At 42.7% G+C, this 13943-nt stretch overlaps 1 protein-coding gene across 1 annotated transcript; it reads right to left on the bottom strand.

Moving 5' to 3' along the window:
- Window positions 1–883: 883 nt before the first annotated feature.
- On the bottom strand, window positions 884–11645 carry LOC124149708. Its single transcript, XM_046521447.2, has 5 exons — window positions 11469–11645; window positions 4301–4378; window positions 2399–2467; window positions 1707–1880; window positions 884–1233 (listed from the first exon to the last, which is right to left on the bottom strand). Exons 1-5 carry the CDS (start codon window positions 11556–11558, stop codon window positions 1099–1101), a joined length of 546 nt encoding a protein of 181 aa, XP_046377403.2. The 5' UTR covers window positions 11559–11645; the 3' UTR covers window positions 884–1098.
- Between the last annotated feature and the right edge of the window lie 2298 nt (window positions 11646–13943).

The following is a 13943-nucleotide window of genomic DNA, read 5'->3' as shown; positions in this document are numbered from 1 at the left end:
TGATTGTGACTGACAGTAGATTGATAGTGAAAACAAAGTCGCATTGTGATGTTGCCGTGGCGATGTAAACACCAACAAAGAAGTTATCTGAACAGCAGCAGGTGCGTGTATGTGAAGTTTTAAATGCCTGTTACAATTACTGCACTGCCAACTCTTATAAAGACTATATATTTTCTGATGGAATTCATAAGATTTGTTCAGGACAGTGTCAAATTGAAGTACGTGTAATTGACGTCAGGTTCAGGACAATTTGTCAGAAATGAAAGCAAGTGTCATCTGAAGTTCACTGAGAAAACATTATATGAAATGTTGGACCTCATTCATAACATCTGTTTAGTCATTTTAGCCAAGAAGGAGGTATCCCCATGGGCACCATTTGTGCTCCTCTTCTTGCTGAGGTGTTTTGCATATAATTCGGAGCTTGTGCTCGGATTGGCAAAGTCAAAACAATCTTGCCAAGACGTTTAATTTAACGCAAAATATGCTCAAGTATGTTTCATGAATTGTTTTTAAATATAACTTTAGTACAAATGTTTCAAATGTGAAGAAATTAACTTGGTCTCGTCTCAATATGGCTGAAATAATGCCAATGCGACGTTAAATTTTAACTCACTCACTCACCTCATATAAGTGCAATAATGGCGGCTTACATCCAATTCATAAATTCGCGTTACAAATTGCGGTTGGCATGTTATAGATGTAATGACAGTCCGGCAACTGGAGCGGGGAACACAAGACATGCACCTACCATGTTACCCGAGTGCTTTGAAAATAATAGAAAAGTAATTCGACATTCACGTGAAAGGTAAGACAATACCCAAAGAAGAACGTTACACACGTTGCCCCCGAGCAGAACGCCATGAACAGAAGAACTGTAACATACTTCAAACACGACTTAGTGAAACTAAGTATTTTATTAAAAAGTACTTTCATATAAAATATCAAACTGTACAAGGTAAAAAAACGGGTTGATATACATTCTAAATTTATTTAGGTGTAAGCGTATGCCTTACACAAAGCAAATCAAAAACAGGGAGTCTTGGGAGCATTTAAAAAAACAGAGCATGGTTCGTCCACTATCCTACGAATGCTCGTAATCTACTTTCGGAGGAGAGCTGTTGCGGCAGCAATGAAAGCCAGCATGTAGTTGGTGCTGGAGGCGGAGGCTGGGGAGGATGCTGATGCTCTGACCTCCATTCCGTCCATCAGGAAGTAGTGAGTCGCCTTGATACCCTGCAACATAAAACATCATTGTCAACGATAGTATATTGTGTATTACACTTTATAACACAAATAATCTCACCCTTATAAAACACTTCCAGTTTGTTGGTAATAATTAATGGAGTGTTAGTGCTATCCTTTTACTGTTGCTTTCTTGCACGTCTTCACGAAATAGACCCGTGAAGATCCGGGGTAGAATAGGTCTTCAGCAACCCATGCTTGCGGTAAAAGGCAACTATGCTTGTCGTTAGAGGCGACTAACGGAATCGGGTGGTCAGGCTCGCTGACTTGATTGATGCATGTCAATTGTATCCCAATTGCGTGGATCGATGCTCATGATGTCAATCGCTGGATTGTCTGGTCCAGACTCGATTATTGGCAGACCGCCGTCATTTGGCTGTAATATTGTCGAGTACGGCGTAAAACAACAAACAAACAAACACAAACGGCGGTGTAACGGATCAAAGAAACAAAACAGGACTTACCCCGCCGTTGCAGTTGGAGATGGCGAAGTAAAATTCTTCGCCGCTGTAGTCAGTAAGATCGAAGCGACCGTTGCATTTAATCATACGGCCATAAATGTCGTCGCCGTTGTGTTGACAGCTCGGCTCGGATGAGTGGAGGGTGCGGTGCCAGTGGAAGTTAGCGGCGGCGCAGCTCTGCGGGAAAACCAGAGAAAACCAGCATAAGAGAAGATGCGGCAATTAGGGACCGGTCATTTATTATTTGAGGGAGAGGTCAGAGTGAATCAGGGGAGGGTCACCAATCTCTGTGACAGTCTCTGCGGAAGGGTCATAAAACATATTACACTGACCCAGAATCCGCCCCCACCCCGGGATAATGATGCCAGCCCATAAGCTTCCCCTATGCAGGTCATAGTGAGTGAGTGAGTGAGTTAATATTTAACGTCACATCGGCAATATTGCAGCCATATCGTGACGTTGTAGGTCATAACTCATATGTCACCTGGCTATTTATACTGCATTGCATCGAAAGCTAATTGAAACAAGATTTCGCATCTGAAACGAAAACCGGTAACGGTTTCATGGAGACCGCCATCATGCATCACTGCAGGCACTTCTCCTTCAATACGAAGATATCACGCCATGATGTAGGTGAAATACGGCGTTAAACCTTGGCACTCGACCAGCTCACTCACTATAACAATCAAACTTACTTTATTGGAATTCATTGTCATGCTCATTTCCTTCTTTGGGAACGCCAACAGATTCACTGGTCCGTACATCTGAAACGTCACAATAGTGTACATCGTTATGTGGCAGTGTAATGTATTGTTAAATTGTTGTAATTGTATTTCATTCTGCTGAGATGCTGTATTTACATACTGTATTTACATACTACTGTATTTAGATGCTTTTCGGAGTCACGTGTAATTAATCTAGAACCTTCTGGAAGATATATGGACTGTATGGGGGCAAGGGCGCCTCTGTCATCTCACATTGCATCAAGACCAGCGGTTGTGTGAGGATCATATATCACCCTGGATGTCCATCCTAGGCCTATTTTGGAAGCTTCACCACTGTAGCTGGTAGGTTGGTTGGTTGGTTGGTTTAACGCCACACTCAGCAATATTCCAGCTATATGGCGGCGGTCTGTAAATAATTTAGTCTGGACCAGACAATCCAGTGATTAATACCATGAGCATCGATCCAAGCAACTGGGATCGATGACATGCATCAACCAAGTCAGCGAGCCCGACCACCCGATCCCGTTAAACGACAAACATGGGTTGCTAAAGACCAATTCTAAACCGGAATCCGTACCCATTTCAAGCAGGAACGACATGTGACCACAAGACCGTCACGTGACGAAAACATCCCAGCATGCCAAGGACAGTAATACATGGCTTGTCAGGTAAGAAATGGGAAGTAATCTTATGTGAAAAAAGCGGCCGTTCGCATTACTACTGTGACCCATCTCACGTTTACGATAGAGTTTTTCGGTTATCTACGTTAATCAGTATACCCATTCAGACCTGGTGCGGAACATGGGCAATTTATATCAGTTTACATCAACATGTTGGTACTTGTTTTCTAAACGTTGTTGTGTACGAGTATATTTGGAATATATATTGTATCAAAATACGTAGCTGAGTTTATATAAGACTAACGAAAATTAAACACATTTGAAACGTTAACTCGCAATAAATGTGCATCCGACATCGTGTTTAATGTTGGGACACTCTCCTACCCAGAGTTCCTTGTGGTCGGCAGCCAGCATAGTACCTCTGCCACAGGCCAGCGCCATGTGATGATTCGTCACATCTTTCACAGTCCATTCAAGATATTGCATATGCTTTTCATCCGTTTCATGTTTGACAAGTCTACACATTTGGATAAACAAATGCGAAAGAATGGTTACGGTTTATTAAGAAAGTATCCCAAAATGTGAAAATCGACTTCCATTTGCGTAGTTATCCTTTGTTTACATTGGTTGCCCGGCTCCACGTGCTGTCGTCGAAGCCCAACCGAGAGCTGGCTATACGGTCACTTTGATACAGACAGATATATTGTCATGCACCTCACTGTCGCAGTTGTAGTAGTATATCTGTATAATTACGCGAAACAATATGTTAAGCGCACCGAAAGGCTTGCATAAGGCCAGTCTGTTCTATTTTCAGAATAAGCGCGCTTGTTTCCAAACAAGAGAAAACTCCGGTCACGTCATATGCAAATTGGCCTGTGGCAGTTTTGGTTTGGTTTGGTTTGTTGTTTTACGCCGAACTCAGCAATATTCCAGCTATATGACGGCGGTCTGTAAATAATCGAGTCTGGACCAGACAATCCAGGGATTTACATCATGAACATCGATCCACGAAAATTGGGATCGATGACATGCATCAACCAAGTCAGCGAGCCTGACCACCCGATCCCGTTAGTCGCCTTTTACGACAAGCATAGTCGCCTTTTACGGCAAGCATGTGGCAGTGGTGTTATGCTAAGTCAACAGTGCGCCGGAGTGTACTTGCTGTTGGGGGCACAAGTTGCCCCATTTCCTACACTCACAGCCGAGTACACTGCAGTCGTCGGTTGTCAGAAAGACAGCATACAAGACTTACCTCGGGGAAGGAGATTTCGTAGGTGAATGTATGTATTCCGTACAAGCCATAGTAAGGTGTCGACATGACGAAGATATTCTGAAAAGAAAAATACACTTTAGCCAGTCGGGAGGGTGTGAAATATGAGACAGTTTGTGGAACAGCACACTTGGGACATGAGCCTAAGAATTGCGGACTTGCTGTTCTCATTAGATCAGATTTTTGGTCCTCGCTTCCGCTTCACAAAGATCTGAGGACAACAACCTATCACAGACCACGTCAGAACGACCTTACGCGAACCCATGACATCACTAACAGACATTCGACATTAGCCAATCGGAAAGCAGCTTTCACGACCTTAATGTCTGGTTTCAAAATTGGTTGGTTGTTTAACGCCGCACTCAGCAATATTTCAGCTATATGACGGCGGTCTGTAAATAATCGAGTCTGGACCAGACAATCCAGTGATTGATATCATGAGCATCGATCCACGCAATTGGGATCGAGGACATGCATCAACCAAGTCAGCGAGCCTGACCATCCGATCCCGTTAGTCGCCTTTTACGGCAAGCATGGGTTGCTGAAGACCTATTCTACCTCGGATCTTCACGGGTTTCAAACTGGCAATTTTCATTCATATCTACGCTATGAAAACTACTTTTGACGCAGTTCTCGCTCCAAAATATGAAATCTGACTGCTAAGTTTATGTGTACTGGTGGCGAGCGCTATGATCGGATTTTTAATGAGATTGCGGGCGGGCAACGGAGAGGACGGTCGTTTACTTCTTGTATCCCATTTTACATGATTGATAAGAAACATCCCACAATTAGTCATAGACCGTTTGTGCAATACCTGACCGCCTGAAAGACACCACTGTCATATCAGGACCGGGCCATTGGCTTAAGCAATCGTATCCATTGATCCCAGGAGTTAGTGAGTGAGTGAGTTGTGTTTAAAGACGCTTTTAACAGTATTCCAGTTATATCGCGGCGTGTCCGCTTAATGATCACTTCGGTGAAACCCACGAGCACGGGTATGGTGCCCACAAACCTAGAAACATAATCGGGGCGAACCGGGATGCGAACCCACAATCATAGGTTCCTGGCGTGCCCAAGGGATGCAACTCTGCACAGCGAATCGCGGCGCCTTAGACAACTGGGCCACCCGTGCCCCCGATCCCAGAAGTACAGCGTGACGACCCAATGCGTCAGGAACACAAGATACAGTTACATATCCATAACCAGATAACCAAAAAATAATTCAAACTATGAGCCTAAATAAAAAAATGTAAAACACCATGGAGCAATGTAATTTTTGTGTCAGACGCCTTCAATCTGACGCATAATTTATTTTTAAGCATTCTGGGGACAATTTATGTTTTCTGTTTAAAAAATCACCCCCCATCCCCCGGTCTGTCCTTTAACCACCCAACCAGGGTATGTATTACCCGTAAGTTATAGCCGACTTACTCAGGGGAGACTGAAATCAGGTGTTCAGGTTGGGTGACTCGGTTGATTGCATGTCATAGTATCCAAATGGAGTAAGTGAGCGAGTGATTCATCGCATCGGCATTATTTCAACCATATAGCGACGAGACCAAACTGATGTATTCACAAGTGAGTCATAAATGCAAGCTTATATTTAAAGATTTTTTCAAACATGTTTGGCCATAATACCATTCTCACACTTTGAAACACGGGCTATAGGCCATCAGTAACCAAAGCTAGGCCATCTCGCTGGGGATCATGGGAACTTACTGTGTTTCTTGCGCGATATCCCAGCAGGATTTACGTCATCACTCTCGCCAGTATTCAAATATACTCAGCAATGAGTTCGCTTAAAACACTGGTTGATTATAGTTAATTCGATCATGATAGGAATTACGTGTCACACAGGCCACAATATTTTTACGCTATGTCAACCTCCTAGACAGAGTATAACCTCCTAGACAGAGGACGCGTGAAGATTCCGGGGTAGAATATGTCTTCAGCAACCCATGCTTGTCGTAAAAGGCGACAAACGGGATCGGGTGGTCAGGCTCGCTGACTTGGTTGATGCATGTCATCGATCACAAATACGTGTCTGGTTTGTTTGTTGTTTTATGCCGCACTCAGCAATATTCCAGCTATATGACGGTGGTCTGTAAATAATCGAGTCTTGACCCTTATGTACAGGCAGCCGTCGTTTAGCTGAGTACAGAGTTAAACACGCAACAAACAACAAAGCGAGTCAGATTCAACTCCGATGTTGAAGAACGCTGAATGTGCCGAAGGTTGGTTTAGTTGGTGGTTTGTTGTTTAACGCCGCACTCAAGAATATTCCAGCTAATACCATGAGCATCGATCCACGTAATTGGGATACGATGACATGCATCACCAAAGTCAGCGAGCCTGACCACCCGATCCCGTTAGTCGCCTCTTACGACAAGCATGGGTTGCTGAAGACCTATTCTACCCCACATCTTCATGGGTCTGGTCGCACCCAACTCTATCAGGGAGGTCTGCAGCTAGTCGAGGCTCGACCAGATAAATCGACAAAAAAAAAGATAATTCACGAGCAAAGTCAATGCTGTTGTTGAGGTGAAATTGGGTTTAACGTTGCGTCCAAGCTTATTGCGCTTATATAGCGACGTGCATGCATGTGTGTGTGTGGCTGCTTGTACTAGTCCGGACTGATGCCGATTAATAGTGCTGGCCCACTGAGATACCATGCCGCAGTTTAACATGAATACCCCAGTCAGACACAGTATACTGACCCCGAGCCGACCAGTCCTTGTTTAAGCCTCATAATGCCGAGCGCTAGACAGGGTAACAACAGGTACCATCTTTTAACGACTTTTGGTATGACGCGGCCGAAGATCGAACCCCGGATCTTCCCGGCCCGTCGGACGCACTACCACTAGACCTAGGGGGAGGTCCCCACGTTATTGGGGTTCGATGACATGCAGCCCACCATGTCACCGAGCTAGACCAGCCGATCAGATGCTACGAACCACTTTTCTAACACTCGCTTAATTCTCGATTTTTTAAAATAAATATAATTATTTGATAAATTTTGAATTTTGAATTGTTTTAAAATAGTGTGGTGTTATTAACAACTGAGACTATTGAAGGCTGTGCCACTGAAGGCGTTAAAGTAGTGTAAAATTATTGTCCCCATGACAGTGGCACGTGAGTCCATCTATATTGAAGTGAATAATATCAACTAGTATTTTGTAATATTGGTTAGCATTACACACAACCACAGGTGACCAAAGTAAAGGCATAAGTCTTCCCGGGAATCATGCAGAAAGCAAAAGTACTGTAAGTCCCCATGATTCCCAGTTAGATGGTCTAGCTTTGGTTGCTGGTGGTCTCTAGCCTGGCTTTAATTTATAGGAACTAATCTTCTGAAAAATTATTTATTATTGCTTAGGTTTGTTTTATATCTAAACTGTGATATTCACCTTACTGCCATTCGTCGACAGGTCTTTAATTATATACACAAAGAAAAAAAGTTAAGAAAACCCTTATATATTTCATTATTGCTTGGTCCCAATATTTGTCATGGTTCAGAAATAGGGGTGTGCTTTACTTCTTTCTTTGAGTATAGTAACTACCTTGTTCTCATCGCGATATGGCTGCAATATTGCCGATGCGATGTAAAATTTTAACTCACTCACTTTTCTAACCAAGAATATCCTCACGGTGACATTCACAGGAAACACACGAGCACATGGCCAAGGTGCTAGCAAAGGGTCGTCATCATCAAGGGGCATATGGTACTCCGCGTTTCAGCAACTCAGATTTCGTTTCAGTAGATGTAGTAATTTTAGAAATGTAGTACAGATGTTGTCATGGTGCTGTACTGTGGTGGTGACAGAAGAGCGAATGAATTTTGCTTTATGTCGCAGTCGGCGCTATTCAAGCTCAATCAGGGCGCCCTGTAAATAATCTTGAGCTTGGCACATTGGTTGCCAGCATGATCAGCGTTGCACGTCTTCAGTGTCAATAACGAAAATAACCGAAGATCTACTCTGACCCGTAATCCAAACAGGGTTACTAGTTTAAATAAAAGTAGAAGTTATTGACGAGGTTTATGATTTTACCTATGAATGTTGCCTTTTTATGTCAAATTCAAATATCTGCGTCCGCTTCACGGAAATGGGTCAACTTTTTACCGCAGCAAAATGCTGTATGGAGAAATAGGTCGCATAGAGCTAGACTTTCATCTTGTCCATGCGGTCCAGTGAACAGAGCGTCTGCCCGGTAGGGTGGGGGTCCGTCCCCGCCCGTGTCATACAAACAGACGTTACAAATTAGAAGATGGTACTTGTTGTTACCCTGCCTCACTCTCGAAAAAGGGGATATAAAAAACAAGGTCTGGTTGGCTCAGAGTCAGTATTGTGTCTCAGTGGGCTATCCATGTTAAACTGTTGCATAGCATATGTCCGGCCTGGTATAAACGGGTACACATAAACGTCGCTATATAAGTGCAATAATCTTGTACGTGACATTAACCCCATTTCACCTCACCTAACCTATTGCTCAAGTGGCGTCCATCACCAAGTCAATCCCTACTCCAAGACAGGTAACCGGAACGAATTCGTATTTGAGTCGAGCGAAGATGAAGACGTAACTGTCAGATGATGTAATAATCTTCAGGGAATCAGACATGACTTGAAACCAGTATTCTTGTTTTAACACTAATAAGAAGAGAGGACCAAAGAGCGGCTTTAAATACTCTCTCGCTCTCTCTCTCTATCTCTCCCTCTCAGGAGCTCATCAGCGCTGAAAGAAGCTTTGTTTGTTTGTTTGTTTGTTGTTTAACGCCGCACACGACAATATTCCATCTATTTGACGGCGGTCTGTAAATAATCGAGTCTAAACAGGACAATCTAGTGATTGACTTCATAACACCGATCCACGCAATTGGGATACGATAACGTCTCTATATATTAATAACAACTTGGTTCTCCTGCTGTGGCTGTGCAGTATATCGAATGTGGATCAACATGTTATGACATGTTTTGTAGACGTGCATTTTAGAGTGAGTGAATGAGTGAATGCTCCATTTAGCAAAACCCCATCCACACCACGGCGGTTGGTGTTTTAGAAATGTTCCGTCAGGCTACACTGCAGACATTGTCATCCTGTACGTGTACGACTGGATATCAGCTCGCCTCGGCCTCACAAACACTCCCTGCTTGAAAAGAATATGTCCGCGAGCCTATCTCGTCATGCCCAAGTGAGCATTGTCTTCAAGGTCAAGGCGTGTTGTCGCACTCGAGAACCCACTCCTGCTGTAACCGCCGGCCACAACCCTACGGCCCCGACACCTAACTATGTGTGTCTTCGTTCAACGAGGCTAACAATGCAAACCCGAATAACACTTTTTGTTGAATGGATTAAGTTTGGTTGGATGGTTCTTTCGCCGCACTCAGCAACATTCCAGCTATATGACGGCGGTCTGTAAATAATCGAGTCTGAATCCAGTGATTGACATCTTGGGCATCGATCCACGCAATTGGGATCGATGGCATGCATCAACCAAGTCAGCGAGCCTGACCACCCGATCCCGTTAGTCGCCTTTTACTGCAAGCATGGGTTGCTGAAGACCTATTCTACCCCGGATCTTCACAGGTCTTGAGTCTGATCAAAGTGTTTTCAATGTCTAACCTAATCATACGTACTTGAAACTAACTGTGCAACGCATTTCATCCCGCACCTTTAAGCATTTTCAAATCTAACGAGGCTTGTTTCAATAAATATGTATGCTGACCAGTTGTTTCTGCGCGTCATGTGCTGCGTGCAAGGAGTGTTGTTATTCTGAGTCATATTTCAACGAGACGGATCCGAAGGTGCGTTATTTTAGGTTAAGCGAGATGCTAATGTACATTCTTGTTGTAGCCTGTAATTCATGGACAAGTAAGGTAGTGTTTAGGAAACTCCAAACTCAAGGCGTTACAATACCCGACTCAGAACTCTTATGACACGCATATTGCTATAAGCGGTTTAAGAGGTACATAGATGTCGTAAACGTAACCAAACATGTGTAAGAGCAACACGAACACACTGGAGTTTATAAAGTATCGTTTTCTAGAGGCCTCAGATAGATGTTGATGAAAGCGTCGGGTCGGATTTAAATGTGTGTGTTTGTTGTTTAATGTCGCACTCAGCAATATTCCAGCTATAGGACAGCGGTCTGTAAATAATCGACAATCCAGTGACTGATATATTGAGCACCGATCCACGCAATTGGGATCGTTGACATGGATGAACCAAGTTAGCGAGCATGACCACCCGATCCCATATTCGCCTCTTCGTCTGCGCAATTGAGATACGATGTGTATCAACCAAGTCAGTGTGACTGACAACCCGATCCCGTTAGTCGTCCCTTATGACAAGCATTGGTTGTTGAAGAACTATTTGAACTGGATCTTCACGGGTCCTTTGTAAACAGTAGGACGAGACATGCCACGGACATTTTCTCAAGACCGAGAGGGGGGCAGTTTATATCCTACTTATATGCACCGTCTAAATGCAAGAAATACCAGGAAAATAAGAAAACATCGACATGCCTTATAGTGAAACAATAGTGTATCGCGGTATAAAAGGAATTAATTCGCTCAAAGCGTGCGAGAGAAAAAAACAGCCTGGACTAGATGGATTCATGACATGATAATCTGAACAAAATCTCATCACCTGCCCTAGAAGCTCACTGGGAAAACAGAGGGTGTCGAAACACGGGGTTGCAGGTTCGATTCACGTCATGGAATTTTCATGTTTAAAACAAACTTCTGACATTTAACAATCATCAAAACACAATTGTGTTTCCATCAAGTTAATAAAACGTTAAATTTCACGGAATGCCAGCTTACACTGACATACTTAAGCTGGAATGCCCGTTTATCCGGGCATTCTTGGGGATCAACTCCTTTACGGGTCTACCCGAGAACAACCGAACCTCTACTGATAACAGAGTTACATCGTTAGAGGTTTTATAAATCTTATCCTTACTTGGAACTTCAACTTCTAAATGCCCCTCACCATTTGTTGTGTAGCAAGGTAAGCAAGACAATTATAATATTTGTTCGAGCACCGTCTCCTCAACTTGTTAAGTCGCGAAAAAGGACTCCGCTAACATTAAACGGCGAATGGGGTAACAAATCAAGTAAAACACGTTTATGGCCCAAACACAAGAGCTCACCTTATCCGTGTCGATACGACCACTCATGTCGAAACCGTGGACGCATGTGGACACACAGATGACCAGTACGAAGTTCAGGAATGTCGCCATCTTTCTGGATTCGGGTGAACAGCCAGTGTATGAGCCGATGTGAAGTGGAGTGTACTGCGAGTGACACAGGTCGCCTGTGGCTTTTATAGTTACACGTTTCAATTGTGTTGCGTCACGCACCAGTGAGTTAAGGTCACAGACCTGTTTTCAGCTTTTTGTGTGTTGACACGAAGGAGGGTTAACGCGAGGTCTCGCTCGTCACGTGAGATGTAGGTATTCATAAAGTACAATGGCGGCGTGACATCGTGCACTGCTAAATACCTAATAAGCTAATTGATTCTTTTGCAAATTCGACTGCCCCCCCCCCCCCCCCAAAAAAAAAAAAAAAAAAAAAAAAAAAAAAAAAAAACAAGAACACAAACAAACAAAACAAACAAAACGCACCCACCGCAAAACACACACAACAATACATCTTTCCCGTTCGCCTAAAGCCAAAACACATTTGAACCAAAGGATGCTTCAGGCTGGTTCAGTGACAATAAATACATTGTTGCAAGATGTTGCAAGATGTTCTTTATTTAATGTTCACTTTTAATTAAAAAACATATCTGGTTTTGCAGCTGCAGCTGAAAAGAATATTACGTCTCCACCCAGAGCACACCCCTCCCATCCGCCACCCACACCACCCCAACCAAATAAAAGAACAAATGAACAATAATCATCATAAGATGACAAATCCCCCCCCCAAAAAAAAAAAAAAAAATAATAATAATAATAATAAAAATAAATGATAAAAGTTAAAAAATAAAAAAAAGTAAAATTAAAAATAAATAAATAAATAATAATGACAATTCGAAAGAACAAATCATCTGACTGTTACTATAACTCTATCTTGATGAGAGAATTTCGAACTAATCTGTCTGTATATAAGAATAGTTACTTAGTATTAAGCTATTAGTGAGTGAGTATGGTTTTGGTGATCTATCTTCAGTTGCTGGCGATCTCTAGCCCATTTTTATATTGTGTTCTCTGATATTTATGACTTTTATATATTCTCAACTAGTTTTAAATAGATTCTGTGATATTCTAGTTATTGTACTGTCCTTCGTTGACAGCTTTTTATATTGTATAAATATATGTATTATTTATGTACTTCTCGTCACGATATGGCTGAAATATTGCCGATGTGACGTTAAATATTAACTCACTCACTCACTACGCCGCTTTTAGCAATATTTCAGCAATATCACGGCGGGGGACACCAGAAATGGGCTTCACACATTGTACCCATGTCGGGAATCGAATCCGGGTCTTCGGCGTGACGAGCGAACGCTTTAACCACTAGGCTACCCGACCGCCCCATTAAGCTATTAAAACAATACCATGGAATTGTAGTTCGGAACATTGTATTTCTGTCAGATACATACTACTATGAACAGAGTCAAAATCAAGCTTGTTGCCATGGTTGGTTTGTTTAACGCCGCACTCAGCAATATTTCAGCTATATGACGGTGGTCTGTAAATAATCGAGTCTGGACCAGACAATCCAGTGATTGACATCGTGGCTATCGATCCACGTAATTGGGATCGATGACATGCATCAACCAAGTCAGCGAGCCTGACCACCCGATCCCGTTAGTCGCCTCTTACGACAAGCATTGGTTGCTGAGTGAGTGAGTTAAAATGTAACGTCGTATCGGCATTATTTCAGCCATATGGCGACCATTGGTTGCTGAAGACCTAATCTAACCCCAATTCTCATGGGTCTGGTATCATCACCATTTGATAGTGATCAGATTCAAGACAATTAGCTTATGATAACAGAAAGGGTGGCTTGCTGAAGACCTATTCTACCCCGAATCTTCACGGGCCGTTTCAAGAAAGAGTACCCATTAGTTTTGGAGACATGGTCCGGACAAACACACCACTATGACAAGAGTCTAAGGCAAACGTGTTGTCATGGAAACGGAAAAAAATATAAATTCTCAACTCCCCCAAGTAGCAAATGGCACCATTTCTCAACCGTATCCTTTTGTGTGCAAAGTGTCATGAAAGAATACATCATGGTTTAAGAAAAGCGGTCCGGACAAACACACCACTATGAATAGTCAGTGTCAAATTTGTTGCCATGGAAACATATTTTTTATATATAAAAATCCAAAAGAACAAAAGGCACCATGTTTGGATGAAAAATGTGAAATAGGTATTTAGTTCTGCTCTGGAAACGAGACCTAACTCCATTTCAGATAAGTCTTACTTGTTTCCATGGAAATAGGGAAAAATTATAATTTGTCACAGTCCTAAAGAACAAAAGGAACCACTTCGGCCCCTGGGTAATTCATGTACCAGGTGTGCTCCGGAAACGAACCTTAACCTCCAAATTGTTCCATCGAAGTCGAGAAAAATAAAAATGCCAAAAATCCGCAAATAGCAAAAGGCACCACT

Source organism: Haliotis rufescens, unplaced genomic scaffold (genome assembly GCF_023055435.1).
Source record: "Haliotis rufescens isolate VD_foot unplaced genomic scaffold, xgHalRufe1.0.p SCAF_18, whole genome shotgun sequence".
Taxonomy (NCBI): Eukaryota; Metazoa; Mollusca; class Gastropoda; order Lepetellida; family Haliotidae; genus Haliotis; species Haliotis rufescens.
Note: the sequence above shows the minus strand (reverse complement) of the source record. Positions and strands in the feature narration are given on the sequence as shown.

Coding starts and splice junctions, on each gene's coding strand:
- LOC124149708 (XM_046521447.2), bottom strand. CDS start 11,558: ATGGCGACATTCCTGAACTTCGTACTGGTCATCTGTGTGTCCACATGC. Junction 4,379..11,468: donor GTCGTATCGACACGGATAAG/GTGAGCTCTTGT, acceptor TTTTCTTTTCAG/AATATCTTCGTCATGTCGAC. Junction 2,468..4,300: donor ACGAAATCTCCTTCCCCGAG/GTAAGTCTTGTA, acceptor GTGACGTTTCAG/ATGTACGGACCAGTGAATCT.